The 26,871-nt window shown below is 37.2% G+C and overlaps 1 protein-coding gene across 1 annotated transcript in view; it reads right to left on the bottom strand.

Moving 5' to 3' along the window:
• The window catches only part of C4BPA (complement component 4 binding protein alpha), a gene marked incomplete at both ends in the record, with an annotated part of 120,117 nt that overhangs the window by 20,367 nt on the left and 72,879 nt on the right, over window positions 1-26,871 (bottom strand). Inside the window, 8 exons of the mRNA XM_079723180.1 lie at window positions 1,449-1,585; window positions 2,537-2,766; window positions 3,540-3,715; window positions 9,112-9,312; window positions 16,205-16,402; window positions 17,968-18,150; window positions 19,096-19,290; window positions 19,461-19,546. Of these exons, the coding sequence (XP_079579306.1) occupies window positions 1,449-1,585; window positions 2,537-2,766; window positions 3,540-3,715; window positions 9,112-9,312; window positions 16,205-16,402; window positions 17,968-18,150; window positions 19,096-19,290; window positions 19,461-19,546 (1,406 nt within the window). The remainder of the gene's footprint in view (window positions 1-1,448; window positions 1,586-2,536; window positions 2,767-3,539; window positions 3,716-9,111; window positions 9,313-16,204; window positions 16,403-17,967; window positions 18,151-19,095; window positions 19,291-19,460; window positions 19,547-26,871) is intronic.

A 26,871-nucleotide genomic window follows, 5' to 3' on the forward strand; every position in this document is an offset into this window, starting at 1 on the left:
GTTCATTGCAGCTCTATTTACAATAGCCAGGACATGGAAGCAACCTAAGTGTCCATTGACAGATGAATGTATAAAGAGAATGTGTCACATATATACAATGGACTATTACTCAGCTATAAAAAGAAACGAAATTGAGTTATTTGTAGCGAGGTGGATGGACTTAGAGACTGTCATACAGAGTGAAGTAAGTCAGAAAGAGAAAAACAAATACCATATGCTAACACATCTATATGGAATCTAAAAAAAAAAAAAAGGTTCTGAAGAACCTAGGGGCAGCACAGGAATAAAGATGCAGACATAGAGAATGGATTTGAGGACACGGGGAGGGGGAGGGGGAAGGGTAAGCTAGGACAAAGTAAGATAGTGGCATGGACATATACACACTACCAAATGTAAAATAGATAGCTAGCGGGAAGCAGCCACATAGCACAGGGAGATCAGCTTGGTGCTTTGTGACCACCTAGAGGGATGGGATAGGGAGGATGGGAGGGAGATACAAGAGGGAGGAGATATGGGGATATATGTATATGTATAGCTGATTCACTTTGTTATAAAGCAGAAATTAACACACCATTGTAAAGCAATTATACTCCAATAAGGATGTTAAAAAATAATAATTAAATTAAATTAAAAAATCTTAAGGGTTGAAACCCTGCTAGTACGGCCCAACTCACCATGAAGAGATCACATCAACACCTACTGAATAAACAAAATATATGAATGATTAAGAATTTGCTATTTGCCTTAGCCTGCCAAGAAGCAGTCCTTGAGACAAGGATTTGAGTGCAGTAAATTTAGCTGATAGGTAATTCTAGAATGCATCATTAAGGGAATAGAGATGTAAAAATATAAGGGAAGAAATTGAACACAGCTTGCATTGGTGGGCAGGCATGTTCTGGAAGGAATGGGTGGGGGAAGGGTGGGGAGAAGGATGCAATTTGGTACAACCACTTTGGAAAACTGCTGAACAAACACATACATACCTCTTGTGACCCAGCAATTCCATCCTTACGTATTTGTGCAAAAAATGTACATATGTTCAGCAAAAGATGTGCAAAAATGTTCATAGCCAAAACAATTGAAAGTAAACCAAATGTCCATTAACAATAGAATAAATATGTAAATTGTGGTATATTTATACAATGATGACATATTTAAAAGAAATGGAAGTGAATGAACCTCAACTACACACAACATAGATGAATCTCACAAATATAATATTTAGGGGAAAAAGTCATGAAAGAAAGAACGCATAATGTATGATTCCATTTCTATAAATTTAAATAACATAAAACCAATCTGTGCTGTTAAAAGTGAGGATACTGGGATACTTTGCAGGGGTAGGGTGGTGAGTTAGTAACAAACTGGAAGGGAGCCCCAAAGGACTTCTGCACTTTTAGTAATTTTTTTTTTTATTGCTCTGGTTTCTAATCACAGAAGTGTTTTACTTTGAGAATCCAAGTTCTGTGCCCTATTCTGTTGATAAAGAGTAGGTAGGTTTCGGATACGTTGGGATGAGGAGTAAAAGCATTCAGGCAAAGGTAACGGTATAGACATATTTTGAATTTCCTGGATTGCATGCATTCTGAGGTACAAAAAAAAAAAAGAAGTTAATTGCTGACATCTGTGAATTTATGTACTGGAGGTGTGACAAACTAACCAATATGACAGTGAACCCATGAGTAGTCATTAGTTAAATCCATTTCACATGTAACCTGCCTTTACTACTCAAGGTCGTTTTAATTGTTTCTATGTCCTCTAAGTAGCTCCTAGCCTAAACAATAAGATGTTTGCCCCAGTTGTTTTCCAGGGCCTTGCAGTCAGCTGCATCTGGTTGGACCTGAGCTGGCTGAGGCTGGATAGGACCACTGACCCTTAAACTGGGTATGTGTGAGTGTCCACTTGGTGACCTTTTGAACTTGCAGAGGCCCATAGCTTAGTTATACCTGTGCAGATGACAATTATCGCACCTTTTCCCAATCACCTTTCCCCACACTCCCCATGCTCCCTGTGCCTCAGACCACCCAGCTTCTTTATTCTTTATCCCATAAATACCCAAGCCCTTTGTCTTCAGGGAAGCAGATTTGAGATTTGTTCTCTCAACTCCTTGCAAGGTTTGGCTTGCTGTGCATGGAGCAAAACGAACGTGGTACAGTAACAATAACAGAGACAATCTGATATTTGAAGGGTGCTTATTTAATTAGCCAGCACTTCGGGTCCAGAAATTTAAACATTTGAATCACAGAAGTCTAGATTATCAAAAATTACACATTTTCAGTAGCAGTAATCATAATCCAGCGCTCCGAGCCCAGACGTTTATTATGAGTGATTGTGCTTAAGGAACAGTAGAGTTGTTGAACAGAGATTCCGTACATTGATTTAAAGGCAAAAGTGGCCTCTTTTTTCCTCGTTTTAAAAAAATTTCTTAGTGATGTTCTTAAACTTGACTGTCTCGTTCCAATTGTTCAGGAGAAGGGGACCCCATCAGGCAACAAGTGAAAATGGGGACTGGCTGTCACTAGTTTAAAGCCACCACCTCAGAACGATTTCGGGGACTGGTCTCTCTCTGCCCTGGGGGCTATGCAGGTGGCTGGGACCAGCTCTAGCTACAGGGGCCAGGAGGGTTCCAGCTGCCCGAGGCCTGCAGAAGAGGTGCATACTGTGCATGCGCAGGCCGCGCAGCTCGGGATAGCCAAGGAGCTGCAGTGCAGCAGGTGTCTGGGAGAGGGCCGGGTCCAGGAGGGGGCTTTTGGGGGTACAAGGCATCTGCCTAATTCCAAGGTCTAACCTACACAAATGTGCATATTCTCCCTAAAGACAGGGCTGGAAGAATTGGTGGGTGGGCCAGGGTACCTTCCAATAAAAGACATCTGGTCTTCAAGACAGTTTATACAACTCTAGGGCCATTTTCACATTCTGCGGGCTTGGGAGACACTGCCTGAGGTGTCTGCCCATGTGCGCTTGCTCACAGACCTCAGGGACCTCCTAAAAGTGATTTAAAGAAAAGAGGAGGCGGGGAGTGTGGGGGGGATTTAAGAGGCGATACTGGCAAATGTGAGATTGACCAGTGGATGGATGGATGAACAGGATATCAGGAAAGATTGCATCCTAGCAAATGTGAACATTCAGGCCAAGCCCAGATCTGTTCTGAGCAGCAACCAAGCACAGCTGAAGCAGAAAAGATGCAGAGCTGTAAAGGAGACCCAGAGCACCCCTGCTAGGACAACTGAGGAATAATTCTAATGACCAACGAGAAATGGAGCAAACAGCATTTATTACATAAAATGTAGAGCTAGGGGTCAGGATATCTGGGACTATGGGACCCCCCAAATCTAGTGGTCTTGGCTCCAGCCACAGAGCAGGAAAACTTGCCTCTCTCAGCCCACCACAGTGCTTCAAGGTGGAAAGTGATAATTTTGGTAAGTTACTTATACATCCTGACAAAAGTCAGATCTCACCTTTGCTGGCTCAATGGTGTTTTGGGGGAGGCACCACTTCTAAGGTTTGAAAGCACAGGGACATACAGTCATGCAATTTACCCAGTGACACGTGGGCACCGTTGGGTGCCAGGTTGTGTTCTCTGAGCAAGTGATACTTCGGGGACCAAACAAACTAAACCCAGAGTCACACTGGACTGTGACATTCTCAGATGCAACATACTTTTCCTTATCCACGGACAGCTTTCCATTTTCTATCTCTGGTTTCAGACACATAGCTGTAATGGAAAGATATTTTTGAGCATACTGTGTTTCTCAGTAAAAGACAACATAACAGCATTGAACAATACAAATGATGAGAAATTCTGTTCATAAGTTATATTCAGGTCTTGCAAGTTGTTCTATATTATCTTTCATTTTCATAATACAATAGTATTATAATAGTAATAATGCAAATTACAGTAGTAATAATTAACATTTATTGAGCAAGTACTTTTGTCAGGCATGTGCTAAATCGTTTACATGCCTTATCTCATTTAATTCTCACTACAACTCTGTGAATTAGATACTACAAAGAAACTGGAAAAGTTAATAATTTCCTCAGTGTCACATAGCTTTTAAGTAGCGGGAACTTTGCTCTTAATTGCTACGCCCCACAGCCTTGATCTGCATATGGTCTTAGGTATGTACTTTTCATTGTTCTTGCCTCATAATCTTCTTGGGTTAAATGAAATTGTTAGCAAAATGATGAAAACACCATGTACATTGAAGGCAAGCCCATTCTTGACTGATCTTATTGCTACAACAGGTTGACCAACCAGGAGCACCATCAGGTCACCGAAAATGGAAATGGAAGGGTCATGGGAAAATGGTGGCTTTTGTGAAGATTTCTAACACTTCGTGATTTGGGAATTAACACATGAGATTCCTCTTTCTTGAATAGTTAGAATTAACTCATGAGATTGTCATGAAAACTTTACTAGAGCCACAAAGATATTCTCAGGTAAAAAATATTGTCTCTAGATACTCTGGAAAGATACCTAAGAACAAGGTAGTAGTAGGTGCCTCTGGAAAAGGGATGAGCTGTGCCTTTTTTTTTTTTTTTAACATCTTTATTGGAGTATAATTGCTTTACAATGGTGTATTAGTTTCTGCTTTATAACAAAGTGAATCAGCCCTACATATTCACATATCCCCATATCTCCTCTCTCTTGCGTCTCCCTGAGCTGTGCTTTTGAAGGTGTGGGAAGTCAAGTTCATTGTCAATGATTTTTTAAAGTTTACCATGTGTGATTTAACTATTCAAACTAACTAAATAAAAGACAAAATTTATGTGCTACTTTTGATCAACAGGAATCATTGCTCTCACTATTTTCTAATTCTATCTTCTTAGCAGTGGGCTGTGGGTGGATCTAGAGGAATCAGCTCCTTTTTCACTTCCTTGACATTGAAAAGGCGAAGGTAACTAGCATAAAGACTTGCAGAAGATTTTAGCCTCTCCAATCAGAACATATCCTTCATGACAGGCATATGTAGCTTCAGGATAAGAAGGTATTAAAATATAGTCCTTGGGGCTTCCCTGGAGGCGCAGTGGTTGAGAGTCCGCCTGCCGATGCCGGGGATGAGGGTTCGTGCCCCGGTCCGGGAAGATCCCACATGCCGCGGAGTGGCTGGGCCCGTGAGCCATGGCCGCTGAGCCTGCGCGTCCGGAGCCTGTGCTCCGCAACGGGAGAGGCCACAACAGTGAGAGGCCCGCGTACCGCAAAAAAAAAAAAAAAAAAAAAAAAAAAAAAAATCGTCCTTGTTCTGGTGAGGAATGTTGATAATGGGGAAGACTGTGTATGTGTAGAGGCAGGGGAAATATGGGAAACCTCTGAGAGGGGATCTCTGTATCTTCCTCTCAGTTTTGCTGTAAACCTAAAACTTCTCTAAAACAATAAAGGTTTTTTTTTTTAATTACATTTTACAAAAAAAAAAAAAAAAAAAAAAACACCTAAATGGAATGCTTAATCTTGCAACAGAGCAAAAGCATTAGTGGAACAAAATGAAAATTTTGAATAAGGACTGTAGTATTATATCAATGTTAATTTCCTTATTTTGATCATCTTATTGTGGTTATGTTAGATGTTAATATTGGGGGAATCTGAATGAAGAGCATATGGAAATACTCCGAGCTGGTTTTGCAAGTTTTTGTAAGTCTGAAATTATTTCAAAATGAAAAAATGGTTAAATGATAAAAGATGTGGGAGATCAGTAAGCATTGTACAACTCACTGAAATTGTCTTGAAAAATAGAACTTAAAGCTGGGTTTTGAAGGATGAATGAGAATTTAAGGGACATAAGATGAAAACTTGTAAAGCAATGCAAAAACTTTGGCTTTTAAGTCTAATAAAATATATATATAATATCTTCCTTGCAGTGTCCATGGGCAATTCTGGGAGGTGAACTGCAAACTTGGCTGGTGAGAGAGAGGGAAGAGTGTGCGCTCATAGTTTCAGATTAACAGGACTCTCTCAAATCCAGGTGATTTGAAGGAGATTCTGGTCTTCCCATTCTCATCCTTTTCCCATAGGATAACTTGCTACAACTCAAACATTTCTACTGCTTTCAGGCTGAGAAGCTGGAAGAAAACGTGTGTGAATAAAAGCAACTTGGGCTGAGAGAATTCTCCCACTTTATTATAGGACTTTTTTTTTTTTTAGGGGATTGCTAAAATGTTTCCCTGCTTGGAGATATAATAGGAGTTTTGGCATGAAAGCATAAATTATTCACAACGAGCCATGTTAAACTAGAATTATTCTCAGTAGACATCAGGCTGAATAAAGAAAATATTCAACTGTGAAAAATTATAAAGACTCTGAATGAATGCAGGATTTCCAAACAATCCCTAACTTTCTCACAACTACAATACCACCATAAGAATGTAATTACTGTATTTTACAACTTAAACAGTGACTTAACTGTTGAAACAAGGAACATGAAATGTTGGGGTAAGAACACTAGAAGGGAACTGTCTCCAGTTTCACAATTTTGTATGAAAAATTGCAATAAATTTAGAGGCCTGGAAATGTCAGAGGAAGGCCTATGTTGAAGGATAATTTCTTCCTAAGGTTAAAACTAAGTGAAAGGGATTTTGGAAAGCTATATTTTCTAAAAGTAAAAGAACTAGCATATGTAACAACCCATAGACAGCTGGAAAAAACCTCTATTGGCCTTTCTCATAAGTTCTTTAAAGTCATCTATCACTATTCTATTTAATCAAACTAGTCAACTCCTCTTTACCCAAACCTGCCATATGCATTTCCACTTCTATATATTTCCTCCTGGGATCCTTTCTTATTAGAATGTTCTTACTTTCTCTATTCATTATCTGAAGTCTCACTTTATCTGCAAGCCTTCTTTGACTACTCCAATAAACAATGACTGTTCTTTCATTTTATAGCACTTATTAGCAATAGATGACTTGGAATTATTTATTGTTTTCATCATAATGCTATGCTAAGCATTATCAGCATGATCTCATTTAATCCTCATAACAACTCCAGAGGTAGGTATTATCATCATCCCCATTTTGTGGATAATGGAACAGAGGTTGAAAGGGGTTAAGTAACTAATAAGGACCTACTGTATAGTACAGGGAACTCTACTCAATAGTCTGTAATGGCCTATATGTGAAAAAAATCTAAAAAAGAGTGGATATATGTATATGTATAACTGATTCATTTTGCTGTATATCTGAAACTAACACAACATTGTAAATCAACTATACTCCAATAAAAATTAAAGAAGAAAAAAAAGCGAAAGGGGTTAAGTACCTTTCACCAGGTAACACAGCTATTAAGTGTCAAGGGCAGGATTAGATACAGACCTGTGCCCAACCAAAGTCCTCAAGCTCTCTAAAACTGCATTTTATGTTCTGTAGCTGTTGTTTAACAGTTCCATACACTAATACATTCTTTTCTCTCCACTTTGATGTTGAAGATCATGTATTGTAACATTTAATGTCCCTAGCAACCAGTTTCTTGTTCTGAACATTGATGGTGAGGGTAACATTTTCACCTTTATATAAGTCAAGAGTTCACATACAGTCTTTTGTCAACTTCATTTCAAATACTCCATTAGAAATAAATTTTGATTTAATTTTTATTAATAAAATAAATGCATGGGGGCTTCCCTGGTGGTGCAGGGGTTAAGAATACGCCTGCCAATGCAGGGGACACGGGTTCAAGCCCTCGTCCGGGAAGATCCCACATGCCGCGGAGCAAATAAGCGCATGCGCCACAACTACTGAGCCTGCGCTCTCAGGTGCAGTAGTTGTGCAGTAGTTGTGCTCTCATGTGGTAGCAAAGGAAGATGATTTATATGAACTACAGCCTCAAGATCAGAGGTATCATTCTACTAACACTCCTCTAGAGTACTTTTTAAGAGACTGCAGCCAGCCATTACTTTAGAATCAGTGATAGAGCACAAGTAAAAGGGGCATAAACAGATCAGAGTGGTGTAAAGGGTATACTGTAGCAAATGCTTTTGTACTCATGTCATATCCCTTTGGTCCACCTCTGATTACAGTCTTAGCTGGAGTACGTAGTTTACACAAGCTCACATTTATACTGATGGTGTTCTACAGAAAGGATTCACAGTGAATCTCTCAGTTTTTCTGCCTTGGGCCTTCTCTGAAGTTGGAGAAGCACAGTTGGAATTGGGGGGCAGTTACTGCCCTCAGGGCAACCCTAAACTGATGGGGGACAGAAAGCAGTGGACAAACATCCCAGTCTCCCATCCTTCAGAGAGACAATTTTGAAAGGCATTCCTTACACTTAGTGGTCTCAAAGAATTGAGCACCTGCTGTTTACAATACTCACCTTTTCTCTTTTTCCCTGTCTCAATCTCATCCTTCACTCCTACTCCCTAGGATCCTACTTCCTACTTTTGGATCCTTTAGCATCCAAAATAAACTACTGGCACCCTAGTCATTTTCTCAAGCTTTGCTTTCAGAGTAACCCAAACTAAGATACCCAATAATCTCTATCATGTTAATGTAAAGAGTCTTTCATAATGAAGATATCTCCATAATGATGATATTTCCAGTGTCTTAACCTAATTAGAAACAGATCTTTATAGCCCTAGGTACTCATTTCTTCTCCCTTCTGGTATTTAAACAAAGAGGTGAATTAGCAAGACTGAGTTAGGGCAAGAAAAATCACTAGACTCCAAAGGCTCCCCTTTCTAACAAAGTCACTTCCTCAACCTGGGAGCTTCCATTGTTCCATAAGTTTATAAATGCTTCTTGCCCCCTTGACTTATAAATACAGAGGCTTGTAAGGTGGTGTCTCTCTTTATTGGAACATAGACCATAGTGCTTACAGACAATACATGCAGGAAAAATGAGAAAATGAGACTTTGAAGATTTTATCAATACTACTATTTTCTCTTACAAGAAAATTTTCTTATAAGACTTTTTGTTTATGTTTTTCAACTGATAAACCTTGTTCTGTAGCTGCCTTGCAAGGTGCTAGTGGTACGTATAATATCTATGACCACATTTGCACAATATTTCTGGAAAAAACAACCCCAAAGCCACCTGGTTTTAAGCAGTTTGATCATTTGTGGAACAAAATGGGACCATATGAGGAATCTGTAGAACAATTATGAAAAGTTCTCTCAATATTCTTACCTTGCTTACATGCTGGCATTTCAGGCTTCCACGTGCCATCTGCTTGGCATGAACTCATTCCGTCAGGAGAAACAGGGTAATAGCCTTCATCACATGTATATGAAACATTGTGTCCATAGGCATACTCACACCTGTCAGCAAAATCTCTCCTTTCATTTGTGATTCTCATAATCTCCAGCTCTGGTGTTGGGCAGCATACCCCTGATAGATAAAAAGTGATGCCCATGTTTAATGGCATCATCAGGGAGACATGCAAAGCTGTCTCAGGAACTGATAGAACTGACAAGAAATCAGGATAAAAATGGATATAGATTTGAACAACACCATTGACAAATTGGATCTAATTTTCTTATGTAGAGTATTGTACCCCAAAATTGCAAAATACACAACTTTTCAAGTACATACTAAACATTTGTAAAAAATAACTATATGCTTTGCAATGAAGTAAGTCTCAACAAATTTCAAGGACTGAAGTCATATAGAGTACTATTTTGAAAAATTTGACATTATCTACTAATTATGGACATGTTTATACTTATGTCAGGGCAATTTCAGTCTTGGATGTTTATCCAGCACACATCTGTTACATGTGTACCCAAAGACACATACAAGAATGCTAAAAGCAGCATTATTTTTAATAACTCTAAACTGGAAACAATCCAAAAGCCCATCAAGAAGAGAATGACTAACTAAATTATATATATTTTACAAGGGAGTACTAAACAGGCATAAAAATAAACATACCACAACTTCAATCCATAATATGGATGAATCTCGCAAATGTTGATCAAAAGAAGCAAAATACAAAATACCAAATCATTCTGTTTATATAAAGTTCTAAAATAGATGTTATAAGTCAGAAAAACATTTACCTGTTATAAGACAGGAAAGTGTGGTTGGTGACTGGTTAGAGCCACAGGGATATCTCTCACAGTAGTTACATGGGTATGTTTACTGTGCACTCTTGTGTTTGTTAGTCTTCAACAAAAATGTTGTAAAACTTAGGTGCTAAAGGAAGTCTGTATAAAATGTTAATTCCCAATACGTTTTTCATGAATAACAATAAATAAATTCTTAATTTATCTTTTGGTGATCGTCCTTGAAGTTACGTCATTCAGAATGATTGGAGCTGCCTATTAACAGATACCTCTTGGCAAAGCTTTATTGACTCATATATACCTCTCCCTCTCTATTCTCAAGGATGAAGAAATAAATATTTTCAGAGTTTTATATCAACTTTAGAGATAATACACAGGATGAAATTTAGTTATTGCTTAAGGTCAGGATTTTTTTTTTTTTTTGATGCAAAATTGAAGAGAAAGAACTATTGGGTTGGCCAAAGAGTTCATTCAGTTTTTTTCCATAAGATGGCTCTAGTAGTGCTTAGTTGCCTTTAGCTTCATTCGCAACAATTTTGTTAGATTGTATTGTGATAATATCAGCGTGCATTTAAAAAAATCTTATCAAAATTGATGAATTTTTGTGTAATATTGAAGATGGAAGGAAAAAAACAACACTTCCGGCATATTATGCTTTATTATTTCAAGAAAGGTAAAAACGCAACAGAAATACAAAACAAAAGATTTGTGCAGTGTATGGAGAAAGTGCTGTGACTGATTAAATGTGTCAAAAGTGGTGTGTGAAGTTTCTAGCTGGAGATTTCTCTCTGGATGATGTTCCATGGTCATGTAAACCAGTTGAAGTTGATAGTGATCAAATCGAGACATTAATTGAGAACAATCAATGTTATACCATGTGGGAGATAGCCGACGTACTCAAAATATTCAAATCAAACGTTGAAAATCATTTGCACCAGCTTGCTTATGTTCATTGCTTTGATATTTGGGTTCCACATAAATTAAGTGAAAATAACCTTCTTGAACTGTATTTCCGCATGTGATTCTCTACTTAAACGTAATGAAAAAGTTCCATTTTTAAAACAAATTGTGATGGGTGATGAAAAGTGAATACTGTACAATAATGTGGAATGGAAGAGATATTGGGGCAAGTGAAATCAACCACCATCAACCACACCAAAGGCCGGTCTTCATCCAAAGAAGGTGATGTTGTGTATATGGTGGGATTGGAAGGGAGTCCTCTATTATGAACTCCTTCTGGAAAACCAAACAATTAATTCCAACCAGTACTGCTCCTATTAGACCAACTGAAAGCAGCACTCAATGAAAAGCATCCAGAATTAGTCAAAAGAATACGTAAAATCTTCCATCAGGATAATGCAAGACTGCATGTTTATTTGATGACCAGGCAAAAACTGTTACAGCTCGGCTGGGAAGTTTTGATTCATCTGCCATATTCACCAGACATTGCACATTTGGATTTGCATTTATTTTGGTCTTTACAAAATTCTCTTAATGGAAAAATTTTCAATTCCCTGGAAGACTGTAAAAGGCACCTGGAACAGTCCTTTGCTCAAAAAGATAAAAAGTTTGGGGAAGATGGAATTATGAAATTTCCTGGAAAATGGCAGAAGGTAGTGGAACAAAATAGTAAATACGTTGTTCAATAAAGGTCTTGGTGAAAATGAAAAATGTGTCTTTTACTTAGAAGCCGAAGGAACTTTTTGGCCAACCCATACTTTAAAACCTTTATTTCGACGTCTGTTCCTGATCAAGACGGAGTAACAGGGATAGGATTCACTCTCAGACTGAAACAATTTAAAAAGGACAAAAGGGGGAAAGGACAAAATAAATGAAATAATGCTTTTTGACATTAAGTATCAAGCAGTACAGACAGTGATCCCTAATAGTGAGGAAGCAAATGAGAAAAGCTCTTTGATAGTCACAGTCTGGAGAGTTTTCAGGCTTTAGCACAGAGAGGGGAGAACCAAGGCAGAGCCTTTTTCTCTCCCTGAACGTTGTTAAGGAGTTAAAGAAACAGAGACAGGAGTCCAGAGAGGCCAAAGAGGTCAGTGTTCACAGGCGGAGTGATGAAAAGGAAATGACTGATCAGAGATACAGCATTGCTGATCTTCAGAGGATCCCCTTTAAGTGTTCAGATGCATGTAAGTTTCAGCTGCATGTAAGGAAATAACCAATAAAGAACCCAAAAGGGCAGAGAGAACAATATCTAGAGCTCACACAGGACTGAATATGGTTCATCTTCCCACCAGATAGACTGGAAAGCCTCATATTTCATGGGGTATTGATAGAATAATAAGAAGAATATTGTCTCAGTAGGAGGCTTCTCCAATCCCTCCAGGCAAAGTTAAAAAGCAAGCCTCAAAATAATCGGTTTCCAAGTAATTTAACTGAATCCCAGAGCAAAACTCAAGGAGATTTTTAACAAACACTAAAATACCCAGCACCAAAAGATCAAATTCAAAATGTCTGGCATCCAACTATAAAACTACTACATATACAAAGAGGCAAGGAAAATATAACACATAATAAAGAGAAAATTCAATCAACAGAAACAAACCCTAAAATGACACAGGTGATATAATTAGCAAATAAAGACATTGAAATGGTTATTATAACTGTATTTCATGTATTTAAGAATATAGAGGAGAGATTGAGCATGTTAAGCAGAGACACTAAAAATATTTTAAAAGACCCAACTTAAACTTTTAGAAATAAAAACTCATAGTTGAGCTGTCTCACGTACAGATAAGTATTTGAAATAAAAAATTCATTCAGATTTATATTAATTTATATATTTATTTATATTAATTTATATTAATTCACTCCAAAAGAAAAGATTTAGAAACTTGAACACATAGCAATTATCAAAAATGAAATATCAAGAGATAGAAGGACTGGGAAAAAAAGACGCAGAGCTACAATGAATTGTGAAACAACTTCAGGTGGTTTAACACGTGTGTAAACAGAGCCCCTGAAAGAGAGAAGGGAATGGATGTGAAAAAATAGTTGAATAAATAATGGTCATAATTTTATCAAATTTGATGAAAATTATAAATCCACAGATTAAAGAAACTCAGCAAACCCCAATCACAAGAAACAAAAAGAAAACTGGATGAAAGGTACAACATATCATAATCAAATTTCTTAAAACCAGTGATAAAGAGAAAATTTTTTTTAATCTTTCTAAGGAAAAAAGACACCCTAAATAGAGAAGAACAAAAAAGAAGACTGACAACAGACATCTTGAGACAAATATTATATGATTTCAATTACATGTGGAATATAAAAAACAAACAGAATAAATGAACAAAACAAAACAAACAAAAGCACACATGTAGATGCAGAGAACAGAGTAGTGGTTACCATAGGAGAAGAGGTGGGGGGAGGGCAAGGTGGATAAAGGAGTCAACTGTATGATGATGGATGGAAACTAAATTTTTGGCGGTGAGTATGCTGTAGTGTATACAGAGTAGAAATATAATATTGCACAAATGAAACATATAATGCTATAAACCAGTGGTACTTCAACAAATTTTTTTAAAGAAGAAGACAGTAGAAGCAACATTTTTAAAATAGTGAAAGAAAAAACTATCAATCTAGAATTCTCTGTTGAGAAAAAATATTTTTCAAACACAAAGGCAAAATAAAACTTTTTCAAACGTATAAAGCTAAAAGTATTCATCACCAGCATATCTAAACTATAGGAAATGTTGGTGGAAGTGACTGAAGCAAAAGGAAGATAATGCCAGATGGAAAGCTGTATCTACACAAAGGAGTGAAGAGCACCAGAAATGGTAAATATGTGAGTAAGTAAAAAGTTTTTCCCTTGACATGTCCTTCAGTGGGGAAATAGCTGAACAACTGTGGGACATTTACACCATGGAATACTATTCAGCAATAAAAAGGAATAAATTATTGATGTACATAACCACATCTATCAATTTGAAAATAATCGTGCTGAGTGAAAGATGTCGGACAAAAAAAGCACATACTTGTATAAAATTCTAGAAAAAGTGAACCAATCTATAAAAGCAGAGCAGTGATTTTCTGGAGACAATGAAGGAAGAAGGACAGGGAAGGGCTTGAGGAAGAAATTACAAAGAAGCATGAGAAAACTTTCAGACAGATTGATATATTCATTACCTTGATTGTACTGATAATTTTGAAAGGGTGCACATACATCAAATTGATAGAATTACTCTACATATGTACATTTTATTGCATGTCAATAAATAAAACAAAAAAACTGTAAAAAATACTTAATTTGAAATGTTTTAAAAAGCTGACATAAGGGAAATGTAAATAAATATATATATTTATTTTATTTTATTTTAATTGAAGTATAGTTGACTTACAATATCATGTTAGTTTCAGGTGTACAGCACTGTGATTCAGTTATACACACACACACATACACACACACACACACATGTACATATACATATATATATCAAATAAATATATTTTTTAAAGCTGTAGAAATTTTCTCTCAGATAACACTTTTTAATACTAGAATTATTTTTAAATAACTTAGAATAAAATACTCTAGATCCCTAATTGCAAATATAGTTAGCACTACCTCTGTATCTGTCAAAGCTAATTAATTTGTGAAAATAAGCCTTAAATTTTCATAGTAATACCTGACATTATATTAGGTGTATAACTTACAAATAACTTTTATATACCTCATTATTAATTATATTTATTTTATGTTAATTATAATATATAAATATATATTAATTTACCAATATATGGATATAGCACATTTGTGATAACTTGGGTACACTACTTCTCATTTTCTGATTTATAGATGGTAAAAAGGTTTTTTTTAAACATAACAATCAGTGAGGCTTTAAACCTAATTTAGAAAACAAGTAGATTTTTAAGCATCTGTGAACATCCATTTATATATGAGAAACTGATATATTAAATATCTGAGGTTTTTTTTTCTATTCATTAGGGTAGATTCCTCCAAAAGATGCTATTTATTCTCCCTCCTATTTTTCTTTAAGTATGCTTTTAATTTTGTCCTTTTATTAATAAAATGTTCCCTATTATTTCCCAATAGAATCACAATCACATTGTGAATATGATTCTTTGCGATTACATCTAGTTAAGTCCTGATTTTGAATATTGATCTCTCAACAGGTTGACCTAAACCACCACTGCTCATTATCTGTCTTTTACATATATATTAAAATCTAAGTGTATGGAGTAACAATCCCTATAGTCTAGGCCTCCATGATGTCACTTATAAATGACAGAATTCTAGTAGTCTGAATGAAGAGTCCTTGTCCTCATTTCCTGACATTCCTACCTAAGACTAGAATACCATCCACCAATCCCTCACCTCCTCACTCACTTTTCCCAAAGGAGGAGGAGGAGGAAGAGATGAGGGGGTTTCATCTGGTGAAGAAGGCTCTACATTTCTGGTCAAGTCTTTCTTCCTTCCTATGGCAGAACTGGCCTCCTGAGAATGTGTTCTCTAGACCAGATAAGGAGGCCCAGCTCTTTCTAATCTCAGTAGTGTCTCAATAACTATAAGACACCTGATCCTGTTAGTGTCTGGCTCATAGACTTTCCCACAACCAGGCAATCCAAAATCTCAAATGGTGAAGCAAGGACCATGAATGCAATCTGATTTGGACCATAATTCAGTAGTCTTCCCTACTCCAGTTTTACCAGTTATAAAGCTGATCCATTATTTTCAAGTTTGATACCCAAGTTGGTTTTTCATTTGATACTGAACTCGAAGGGGCAGAGTAGGATGGGCATGACTTTTCAGCCCTCTCAATCTTTAGGATGACCTTTAAAATAGCTTCTCTACTAATTTGCAAACATTCCAGTAAATTAACTCTAAAAGTATTTCAAAGCAAATATTTTGAGAAATCAATTATAATCAATAAGGTACAGAGGGCTTCCCTGGTGGTGCAGTGGTTGAGAGTCCGCCTGCCAATGCAGGGGACATGGGTTCATGCCCCGGTCCGGGAAGATCCCACATGCCGTGGAGTGGCTGGGCCCGTGACCCATGGCCGCTGAGCCTGCGCGTCCGGAGCCTGTGCTCCGCAACGGGAGAGGCCACAACAGTGAGAGGCCCGCGTACCGCAAAAAAAAAAAATAATAAATAAGGTACAGAATCTTAGCATGTGTCCAACACTTTCAGTGGAAAAGAAGATACACGCACACGTGTACACAAAACAAAGTTCACTTACGTTCACACCCTTCAGATGGTGTCCACGTGAAATTTTCCTGACAAGTCACAGTCAGAGGCTCATCTGGAATAGGTCTATAGCCATGCTTGCATTGATATTTCAATGCAGTCCCAACTGCAAATACTTCTTGATTACTTAGCTCGTAGCCTCTTCTATTCCAGACAGCATGGGGAATGTCTGGTAACCCAATACAACTATCTGATCATGAAAAAAGCACAAAGATGAAAAGAAAGCTGTTTCGGGGATTGGCAGATTGACCCATTGAGCCTGTCACCAAAAAGAAAGAAAGAAAGAAAGAAAAAAGTATAGCACACATTAATTGAGGAAGCAACCAGACAGCAAAGGCAAATGGGAATTCCAGGAACAGACTTGACAGCACCAACCTCTGGTAGACTATTGCCAAGCACTGAATGCTCATGGTGATCGAGAGGCTGCTATTGAGGGACACACTATGGTGCAGAAAGGCACAATATCTAGGTTATTGGGCCAATCTACAGGGGCTTAGTTCTCCTTACGTGTCAGTGCATTTCAGCAAGGGAAGCATTAGAGGATCACTGAGAATAAGCAGCAAAAATTTGCTGCTAGATAAACCAAACTTTCCACTCTCTCCTTGCCTAATAGGGAATTACAATGGAAGGCCTCCCCCCAGACACTCTGACACTGTTACCAGGAACTTCATGATTTGGCCTTAAATCTTACCCCATGTAACTTTTGGATTTTGCTTTTTTTTCTACTCAATATGATGCCAAAGGTACATATGGATTGAAGAGGGGATACATGTCTGTCAAGTTGCATATTTATCAAATTTTGTCACTACATATTTAAAATGTCACCTAATTTCTGTGATGGCAGAAGGAATGAATAAGCCACAATGTAGCAGTGGCTTCCATCCCCAGCTAACTATGTGAACGTGTGCTTAATCACTCTCAGTTTTCTCATCATTAAAATGGGATTAAGGGGCTTCCCTGGTGGCGCAGTGGTTGAGAGTCCGCCTGCCGATGCAGGGGACACGGGTTCGTGCCCCGGTCTGGGAAGATCCCACATGCCGCGGAGAGGCTGGGCCCGTGAGCCATGGCCGCTGAGACTGCGCATCCGGAGCCTGTGCTCCGCAACGGGAGAAGCCACAGCAGTGAGAGGCCCGCATACAGCAAAAAAAAAAAAAAAAAAAAAAAAAATGGGATTAAAAAAACAAAAGTAGTAACTACCTCTTAGGATCATGTAAATACAAAATGAATTAATTGATGTTATGCACTTAGAACAATTCTTGATACATAGAAAGTGCTTAATAAATGTTAGTTATAAGTATCATTAATATTATGACTGATCCATATGCATTTACAACTCAGGGTCTCAAGGTCAACACTAGCCCATAGAGCATCTCTGTGCAAATTTTGAAAAGGAGACCTCTTGAAGGAATTTTACTTTCATGTTTCAAAAACTTCTCAGAATATGTTTATTTTTTGGATGAGACATTTTACTCTTGTCTACTGCAAAATTTTTGTAAGGAATAAATAAATCTGCAATATCTATGGTGTCACTGGTGTCAAAACTGTATGATATATGTATATGAAATCCTCAAATAACACTAAGAGATTACTAGCAAAAAAAACCTTACTTCTGACATGAAAGAACTAAAGAAAAGTACTAATTTAATTTAAAATGACTATTGGGATTTAAGTGGGCTTGTGCCTGTGAGCATGCTACACCCATACTCCTGGATAACTTTAGATGCCAAATATGGAACTCTGTTGATCCATACTCACTGAGTTCACAAATGGGAGGAGAAGGATGCCACTTGTTATTAGCTTCACAATGGATTAAATGACTGCCTTTGAGGATATAACCTTTCTTGCAGCTAAACACAAGAGAGTTTTTGTAGTTATAGGTGGGTCCAAATCCAGAGACAATGATTCCATTTGGAACTAGTGGTCGATGACAGACAACATCTAAAGAAGCATAAAAAGGACATCTGAGTTATAAAAGAGAAATGGAAATATGCATGTGACTGCTATTGTTGATATAGTTCACAGGGAGACCTGATACAAGTACATATCAAGTAGATACAAAGAAAATATTTTAAAGCCTTACATATATCCTTTCAGTTCCTAGGAACCTTAGCAAAATGAGGTTTCATCATGTTAGTCAATGTGAATAAAGTCCTACAACTTTCTCATCAAAAACAACAACAAATTTATAATTATAAATTGGTGGTTGCCAGAGGTGGGAATGGGGAGTGGGCAAAATGGGTGAAGGGAGTCAAAAGGTACAAACTTCCAGTTCTAAATGTCATGGGATGTAATGTACAGCCTCGTGACTATAGTTAATAGCACTGTAATATATATTTGAGGGTTGACATTATTAATGTGGTGTACACCCATATTTCTAGTTGTTCCAGGAGAAACAGAAGACTATATTTCCTATTTATTTCCTTTACACTAGGCAGAAACAAGGGACTAGTCTGGCAAAAGATTTTAATGAAATGTGAGATATATCACTTGAAGTCAAAGAATTTATGAGCCAAGGATTGTCTCCTTGTTCACTTCCCCTGCTGAACTGATTGTGAAAATTTGGTGAGGGAGTTGTCAGAAGATATAAACAATCTGGATTACCATATAAATGACAGCCTCCTAGAGGGTTTCCCAGGCTAGCAGGGCACTAAAAAGGAGCCCAAAAAACAAACAAAAGAATAACAAAAACAAACAAAAAACAAACCTTTTACTATTAAAAAGCCTTGGGATTTTGGTGTTGATTATTACTGCAGAATGGCCTATGCTATCCTGACTAATAATAGTATATGTTTAGTTGAACAAATGAATGAGTTCATCATTGCCTTGATTAGTTTGTCTTTGAATCATTCCATTTTCCTTAATACAGTCATCATTGTGACTTACTTTTACAAGTAGGAGGGCTTGGATTCCAGACACCTATTGTTTTATTTTCCACTGTGCAAGAAATGGAGGCTTTGCCTAACATTGAGAAGCCAGGGTCACAGCTGTAGGTGACAGAAGAGCCATATGTGTAGAGGTCTTCATCTCCACCATTGTGCTTCCCATTGCTGATGGCTGGAGGAGGCTCACACTTGGCAACTGAGATGAGGAAATGAAGAGGAAGAAATAATCAGGGATAGCATCCTTAAAATCTAACATTCATGATACAAATTCTAATGGAGGGTACAATAAGCAACAAAGAGGCACAGAAGTTTTATTACCTGACATGGTTTAGGTTTATAGTCAAGGCAAAAACAGTCTTTACTTACTTATACATTGTGGGAAAGGATCACTCCAGTCAACTCCTCTATCTCGGATCTCACAATGACTAGTGGTTGAGCCAACTAAGATATACCTGAATAAGATAGGTCGGAGATTTTAGTGAAATCTGTCTTAATCTAAATGTAAATTACCAATTAATAAGGTTTGGATGCAAGGAAATTTTATTCAACCTTTAAAAATGAAAAAATAGTGGTCTCTCAATTAGTAATTATCATTTGGGTCAACTTGGAATTAAATTTCATCATATCAAGGAGAAAGGATGATTTTCTATTTTTTTTTATTCACTCATTTCTTTAAACCACATTTTTAAGCTTTTTCTACACAGCATACATTCATAGCTGATAAAAAGAGTAAACGACAATTTTGCATCCAAAATCTTAGGACTCCACTTAAACTTTCCTTCTCTAAGAAGCTACAAATCAAGCAGTACAAAACAGAGTAAAAGTATACTTGAGTTTGCTATATAGCAGCAGTCCCCAACCTTTTTGGCACCAGGGACCAGTTTCATTGAAGACAATCTTTCCACAGACGGGGGTCGTGAGGGGGTTGGTTCAGGTGGTAATGTGAGTGATGGGGAGCAGCAGTTGAAGCTTTGCTTGCTCGCCTGCCTGCCACTCACCTCCTGCTGTGCGGCCCAGTTCTTAAAAGGCCTCAGACTTGTACCGGTTGCCAGCCTGGGGGTTGGGGACCCCTGTTACATAGTTTCCTTTGAATAGAAGATCCAGATAAATTACTGATTAAAAAAAAAAACTACTTTGATCTCTAATTTGACTCATTCTCTTGTACTAGAATTTGGCTTACTCTCATAAACCACTAACTTCCTGATTATCATCTCATTATTCTTGCTCTTGAAACAAGTCCCAGTCATTCTTCCAGGACTTGTTACTTTAAAAATATCAATTTACCCTGAATATCAATGAAAAGTTCCTGAATAAAACAAACAAAATTCAAAAACACTTTAAAAGAAAAATATGCCACAACTAAATAGATTTATATGAAAAATGAAAGGAAACTTCAAAATTAGGAAATATATCAATATATAATATATTGTTATGAGCTAAATATATGTGTCCTCCAAAAATTCATATATTGAAGGCCTAATACCAGTATGGCTATATCTGGAATAAGGAAATAATTAAGATTAAGTGAAGTGATAAATGTGAGGCCCTGATTCACTAGGATTAGGGTCCTTATAAGAAAAGACACCACAGAGCTCTCTCTCAACCTCTCTCTCTCTCCATGTTCATGCACAGAGGAAAGGCCATGTGACTGAATCCTGCCAGACCTAGATCTGGGACTTCCAGTCTTCAGAACTGTAAAAATAAATTTCTGTTGTTACAGCAGCCTGAGCAGATTAATATATACATAATATACTAAATCTAAGGAGAAAAACATCCTGTCATCTTGATAGAGAGTAAAATGACATTTTTAAAAAATCAATGAGTATTCTTAGCAAAAATGTCCAATAGTGGAGATAGAGCCCTACCAAACTTAGGGGGAAAATATTAGAGTCCTTTCTGCTAAAGTTGAGAACAAGAAAGAAATGGCCAGTATCAGTCTCTTATTTGAGATAAAATTGCTAGCATAATTATAAAAGAAAAAGAAATTCAAAATATGAAAAATAGAAAGAAGAAAGTAATAGTATCATTATTTTCAGATGAAATAACTGCATGTCAGGAAATTCTAAGAGAATCCAATTGAAATGCTATTATAAGTAATGCAATAATTCAGTATATTAACTGAGATATGAAATTGATGTATAGAAATCCATAGTTTCCATATATAGAGGTAAAAACTGTTTGAAGGTATAATAGAATAAAACTAACCATTTGAAACATCAAAAATAAAACAAGATACCAAAGAATAAACATAATAAAAATTGGAAAATCTAAATGGGGAAAACTTTAAAACAATCTTGAAACACACACACACACACACACACATACAAGACTAGGACAAATGGAAAGGCATAACAAATTCTGGACTAGGAAGACTCAACATCATACAATGTCTACATTCCTAAAATTAGTTTAAAAAATCAATGTAATTTATTAAAAATTAAAAATCAACTAATTTTGAAGTTCATATAGAAATATAAATAAGTAAATATAGTCAGAAAAACCCTGAAAAGCAGGGGGAAAAGAAAGGGGGATACTTCAAAGCAATGGTTCACAATATGAAAACTCAATAATTAAAACACAGAGGAACTGGTTGTGTGAATATATAGACAAACTAAAAGCATGGATATAAAGTCCAAAAATAGACCCATATACATGTGGGAATGAAATATAGTTTTTAAAAATGTTCTTTCAAATTAATGGATTAACCATGGCAAGACAACATGAAATCCATCTAGGGAAAGACAACATTGGTTAATGCATCTGAGCTGTCTGTATTAGGTAACATTAAACCATAAAAGTAGTTGAATAATTGTAGGTAATTATGTTATAATCTTCAAGCGAGGAAGGCCTTTTGACTATAACTCAAATCCAAAAGCCCTTTTAAAAAAAATTGATAAATTTAACCATATATAGTACATAGTTTTTGTCTGGCAAGAAAAAAATACTATAGGACAAGTCAAAGGAAAGATGACACAGTGAGAAAACAAATTGTAATTCATGTTAGACATTGAAAAAAAACAAAGGACTTGATGTCAGTTTACACATAAATAAATATAAATATCTTTTAAATATGTGAAATATGCTCAATGTCACTCATAAATAGAAAAATGCACATTAAAAATAGAGGGAAGACATTCAACAATAACAAAATACACCTTTTTTCCCAAGCACCCATGAGGAATTCACCAGGATAAATTATATCTTGGGCCATAAAATAAACATCAACAAACATCTAAAAATTGAAATCATGGAGTGTGTATGTTCTGACTGTAATGGAATTAAACTAGAAATCAGTAACAGAAAGACAAGAGAAAAACCTCCATACAATTGAAAATTAAACAACATACTTCTAAATAATCCATGGTCAAAGGGAAGTCTCAAAGGAAATTAAAAATACACAGAATAAAAATGAAAATAAAACATAACAGAACGTGTGGTACACAGCTAAAGTAGTGCTGAAATGGAAATTTATAGCAATAAATGCTTACATAGGAAAATAGAAAAGTTCTCAAATCAGGAATCCAAAGTCCTACTTCAAAAAACTTGAAAAAGAAGAAGAAATAAACCCAAAGCAAGAAGAAAAAAAGGAAGCAAAAGCAGAAATCCTTAAGTTTAAAACAGGAAACAATAAGAAAATAATAAAACAAAAAGTTGATTCTTTAAAAAAATCAATAAAATTGATAAATCTCTTGTAAGACTGCTAAAGATAAAAGACACAACTCATTAATATCATGAATGAAATGGGGAATTTCACTACAGATCCTGAAGCCAATGAAAGGAGAATAAGGGAATAAGCAATATTATGTTCATAAATTCAACAACTTAAAAGAAAAAGAATAATCCTTTGAAAAACACAAAGTTCAACAAAGACAAAATAAACAATCTGAGTAATCCTAGAACTATTAAAGATATTGACTTCATAATTAAAAGATTACAGAAAAAGAAATGTCTAGGCCCAGATAGTTTTATTGGAGAATTCTATGAAACATTTAAAGAAATTAATTTTCCATAATCTCTTCCAGAAACTGAAGAGGAGGGAAGACTTCTCAACTCATTCTATAAGACTGTCATTACCCTTATATCAAATTCAGAAAAACACAGTACTAAAAAAGAAAACTATAGATGAATATCTCTCATAATATTATCCACAAAAATCCTCAACAAAATATTAGAAATCAAGATAACAATATGAGAAAATAATGATGCATCATGTCCCATATCCAAGTGAAACTTATTTGAGGTAAACTTGTTTAATATTTGAAAACTAATCAATGTGGTCCATTATACCAAGAGGTTAAAAAAGAAAAATTATGTCATCATATGCACAGTGATGAATAAAAAACATTAAAAAAAAATCCAGGCAGAGACCTTCAAGATGATGGAGGAGTAAGAAGTGGAGATCACCTTCCTCCCCACAAATACATCAGAAATACATCTACACGTGCAACAACTCCTACAGAACACCTACTGAATGCTGGCAGAAGACCTCAGACTTCCCAAAAGGCAAGAAACTCCCCATGTACCTGGGTAGGACAAAAGAAAAAAGAAAAAACAAAGACAAAAGAATAGGGACAGGACCTGCACCTCTGGGAGGGAGCTGTGAAGGAGGAAAGTTTCCACACACTGGGAAGCCCCTTCACTGGTGGAGACAAGGGGTGGGGGAAGCTTCGAATCCATGGAGGAGAGCGCAAGAATAGAGGTGCAGAGGGGAAAGCAGAGAGATTCCTGCATGCAGGATCATTGCTGACCAGCACTCACCAGCCTGAGAGGCTTTTCTGCTCACCCGCTGAGATGGGTGGGGGCTGGGAGCTGAGGCTCTGGCTTCGGAGATCAGATCCCAGGGAGAGGACTGGGGTTGGCTGCATGAACACAGCCTGAAGGGGCTAGTGCACCAAAGCTAGCCAGGAGGGATTCCGGGAAAAAGTCTGGAACTGCCTAAGAGGCAAGAGAACATTGTTTCAGGGTGAGCAAGGAGAGGGGATGCAGAGCAGCGCCTAAATGAGCTCCAGAGATGGGCACAAGCCTCGGCTATCAGCACAGACCCCAGGTACGTGCATGACATGCTAAGGATGCTGTTGCAGCCACCAAGAAGCCTGTGTGCAAGCACAGGGCACTATCCACACCTCCCCTCCCGGGAGCCTGTGTAGCCTGCCACTGCCAGGGTCCCGTGATCCAGAGAAAACTTCCCTGGGAGAACACACTGTGTGCCTCAGGCTATTGCAATGTCACACGGCCTTGGGGCCTCTGCTGCCGCAGGCTCGCCCCACATTCTATACCCTATCCTCCCCACGGCCTGAGTGAGCCAGATCCCCCGAATCAGCTGCTACTTTAACCCCATCCTGTCTGAGCGAAGAATAGATGCCCTCAGGTGAACTACACGCAGAGGTGGGGCCAAATCCAAAGCTGAACCCCGGGAGCTGTGCGAAAAAAGAAGAGAAAGGGAAATTTCTCCCAGCAGCCTCAGGAGCAACAGATAAAATCTCCACAATCAACGTGATGTACCCTGCATTTCTGGAATACCTGAATAGACAACAAATCATCCCAAAATTGAGACAGTGGATTTTGGAAGCAACTGTAGACTTGGGGTTTGCTATCTGCATCTAATTTGGTTTTCGTTTTATGTTTATCTTAGTTTAGTATTTAGAGTTTATTATCATTGGTAGGTTTATTTATTGATTTGGTTGCTCCCTTCCTTTTTTTAATATATAGATACATATTTTTTTTCCTTTTTCTCTTTTTGTGAGTGTCCCACTGTATGCTTCTTTGTGTGATTTTGTCTGTATAGCTTTGCTTTTACCATTTGTCCTAGGATCCTGTCTGTCCTTTTTTTTTTTTTTTGTACAGTTTTTAGTGTGTGTTATCATTGGTGGATTTGTTTTTTGGTTTGGTTGCTGTCTTATTTCTTTCTTTCTTTCTTTTCTTTTTCTTTCTTTTAACTTTTTTATTTTTAATAATTATTTTTTATTTTAATAACTTCATTTTATTTTTTCTTTCTTTCTTTCTTTCTTTCTTTCTTTCTTTCTTTCTTTCTTTCTTCTCCCTTTTCTCCTGAGCCATGTGGCTGACAGGATCTTGGTGCTCAGGCCAGGTGTCAGGCCTGTGCCTCTGAGGTGAAAGAGTCGAGTACAGGACATTGGTCCACCAGAGACCTCCCGACCCCAGGTAATATCAAACAGCAAAAGCTCTCCCAGAGATCTCCAACTCAAAGCTAAGACGCAGCTCCATTCAATGACCAGCAAGCTATAGTGCTGGACACCCTATGCCAAACAATTAACAAGACAGGAACAAAACCCCACCCATTAGCAGAGAGGCTGCCTAAAATCATAAAAAGGTCACAGACACCCCCAGTCACACCAAGGGACATGGTCCTGCACACCAGAAAGATAAGATCCAGCCTCATCGATCAGAACACAGGCACCAGTCCCCTCCACCAGGAAGCCTACACAACCCACTGAACCAACCTTAGCCACTGGGAGCAGACACCAAAAACAACAGGAATTAAGAACCTCCAGCCTGTGAAAAGGAGACCCCAAACACAGTAAGGTAAGCAAAATGAGAAGACAGAGAAACACACAGCACATTAAGGAGCAAGGTAAAAACTCACCAGACCAATAAAGGAAGAGGAAATAGGCAGTCTACCTGGAAAAGAATTCAGAGTAATGATAGAAAACATGATCCAAAATCTTGGAAATAGAATGGAGAAAATACAAGAAACGTTTAACAAGGATGTGGGAGAACTAAAGAGCAAACAAACAATGATGAACAACACAATAAGTGAAATTAAAAATTCTCGACAGGGAATCAATAGCAGAATAACTGAGGCAGAAGAACGGATAAGTGACCTGGAAGATAAAATAGTGGAAATAACTACTGCAGAGCAGAATAAAGAAAAAAGAATGAAAAGAATTGAGGACAGCCTCAGAGAATTCTGGGACAACGTTAAACACACCAACATTAGAATTATAGGGGATCCAGAAGAAGAAGAGGAAAATAAAGAGACTGAGAAAATATTTGAAGAGATTATAGTTGAAAATTTCCCTAATATGGGAAGGAAATAGTTAATCAACTGCAGGAAGTGAAGAGAGTCCCATACAAGAAAAATCGAAGGAGAAACCTGCCAAGACACATATTAATCAAAATATTAAAAAAATTAAATACAAAGAAAAAATATTAAAAGCAGCAAGAGAAAAACAACAAATAACATAGAAGGGAATCCCCATAAGGTTAACAGTTGATCTTTCAGCAGAAACTCTGCAAGCCAGAAGGGAGTGGCAGGACAGATTTAAAGTGATGAAAGGGAAAAACCTACAACCAAGATTACTCTACCCAGCAAGGATCTCATTCAGATTTGACAGAGAAATTAAAACCTTTACAAACAAGCAAAAGCTAAGAGAATTCAGTACCACCAAACCAGCTTTACAACAAATGCTAAAGGAACTTCTCTAGGCAGGAAACACAAGCGAAGGAAAAGACCTCCAATAACAAACCCAAAATAATTAAGAAAATGGTAATAGGAACATACATATCAATAATCACCTTAAATGTAAGTGGATTAAATGCTCCAACCAAAAGACATAGACTGGCTGAATGGATACAAAAACAAGACCCGTATATATGCTGTCTATAAGAGACCCACTTCAGACCTAGGGACACATACAAACTGAAAGTGAGGAGATGGAAAAAGATACTCCATGCAAATGGAAATCAGAAGAAAGCTGGAGTAGCAATTCTCATATCAGACAAAATAGAATTTAAAATAAAGACTATTACAAGAGCC

Source organism: Hyperoodon ampullatus (genome assembly GCF_949752795.1).
Source record: "Hyperoodon ampullatus genome assembly, chromosome: 2".
Classification (NCBI taxonomy): domain Eukaryota; kingdom Metazoa; phylum Chordata; class Mammalia; order Artiodactyla; family Ziphiidae; genus Hyperoodon; species Hyperoodon ampullatus.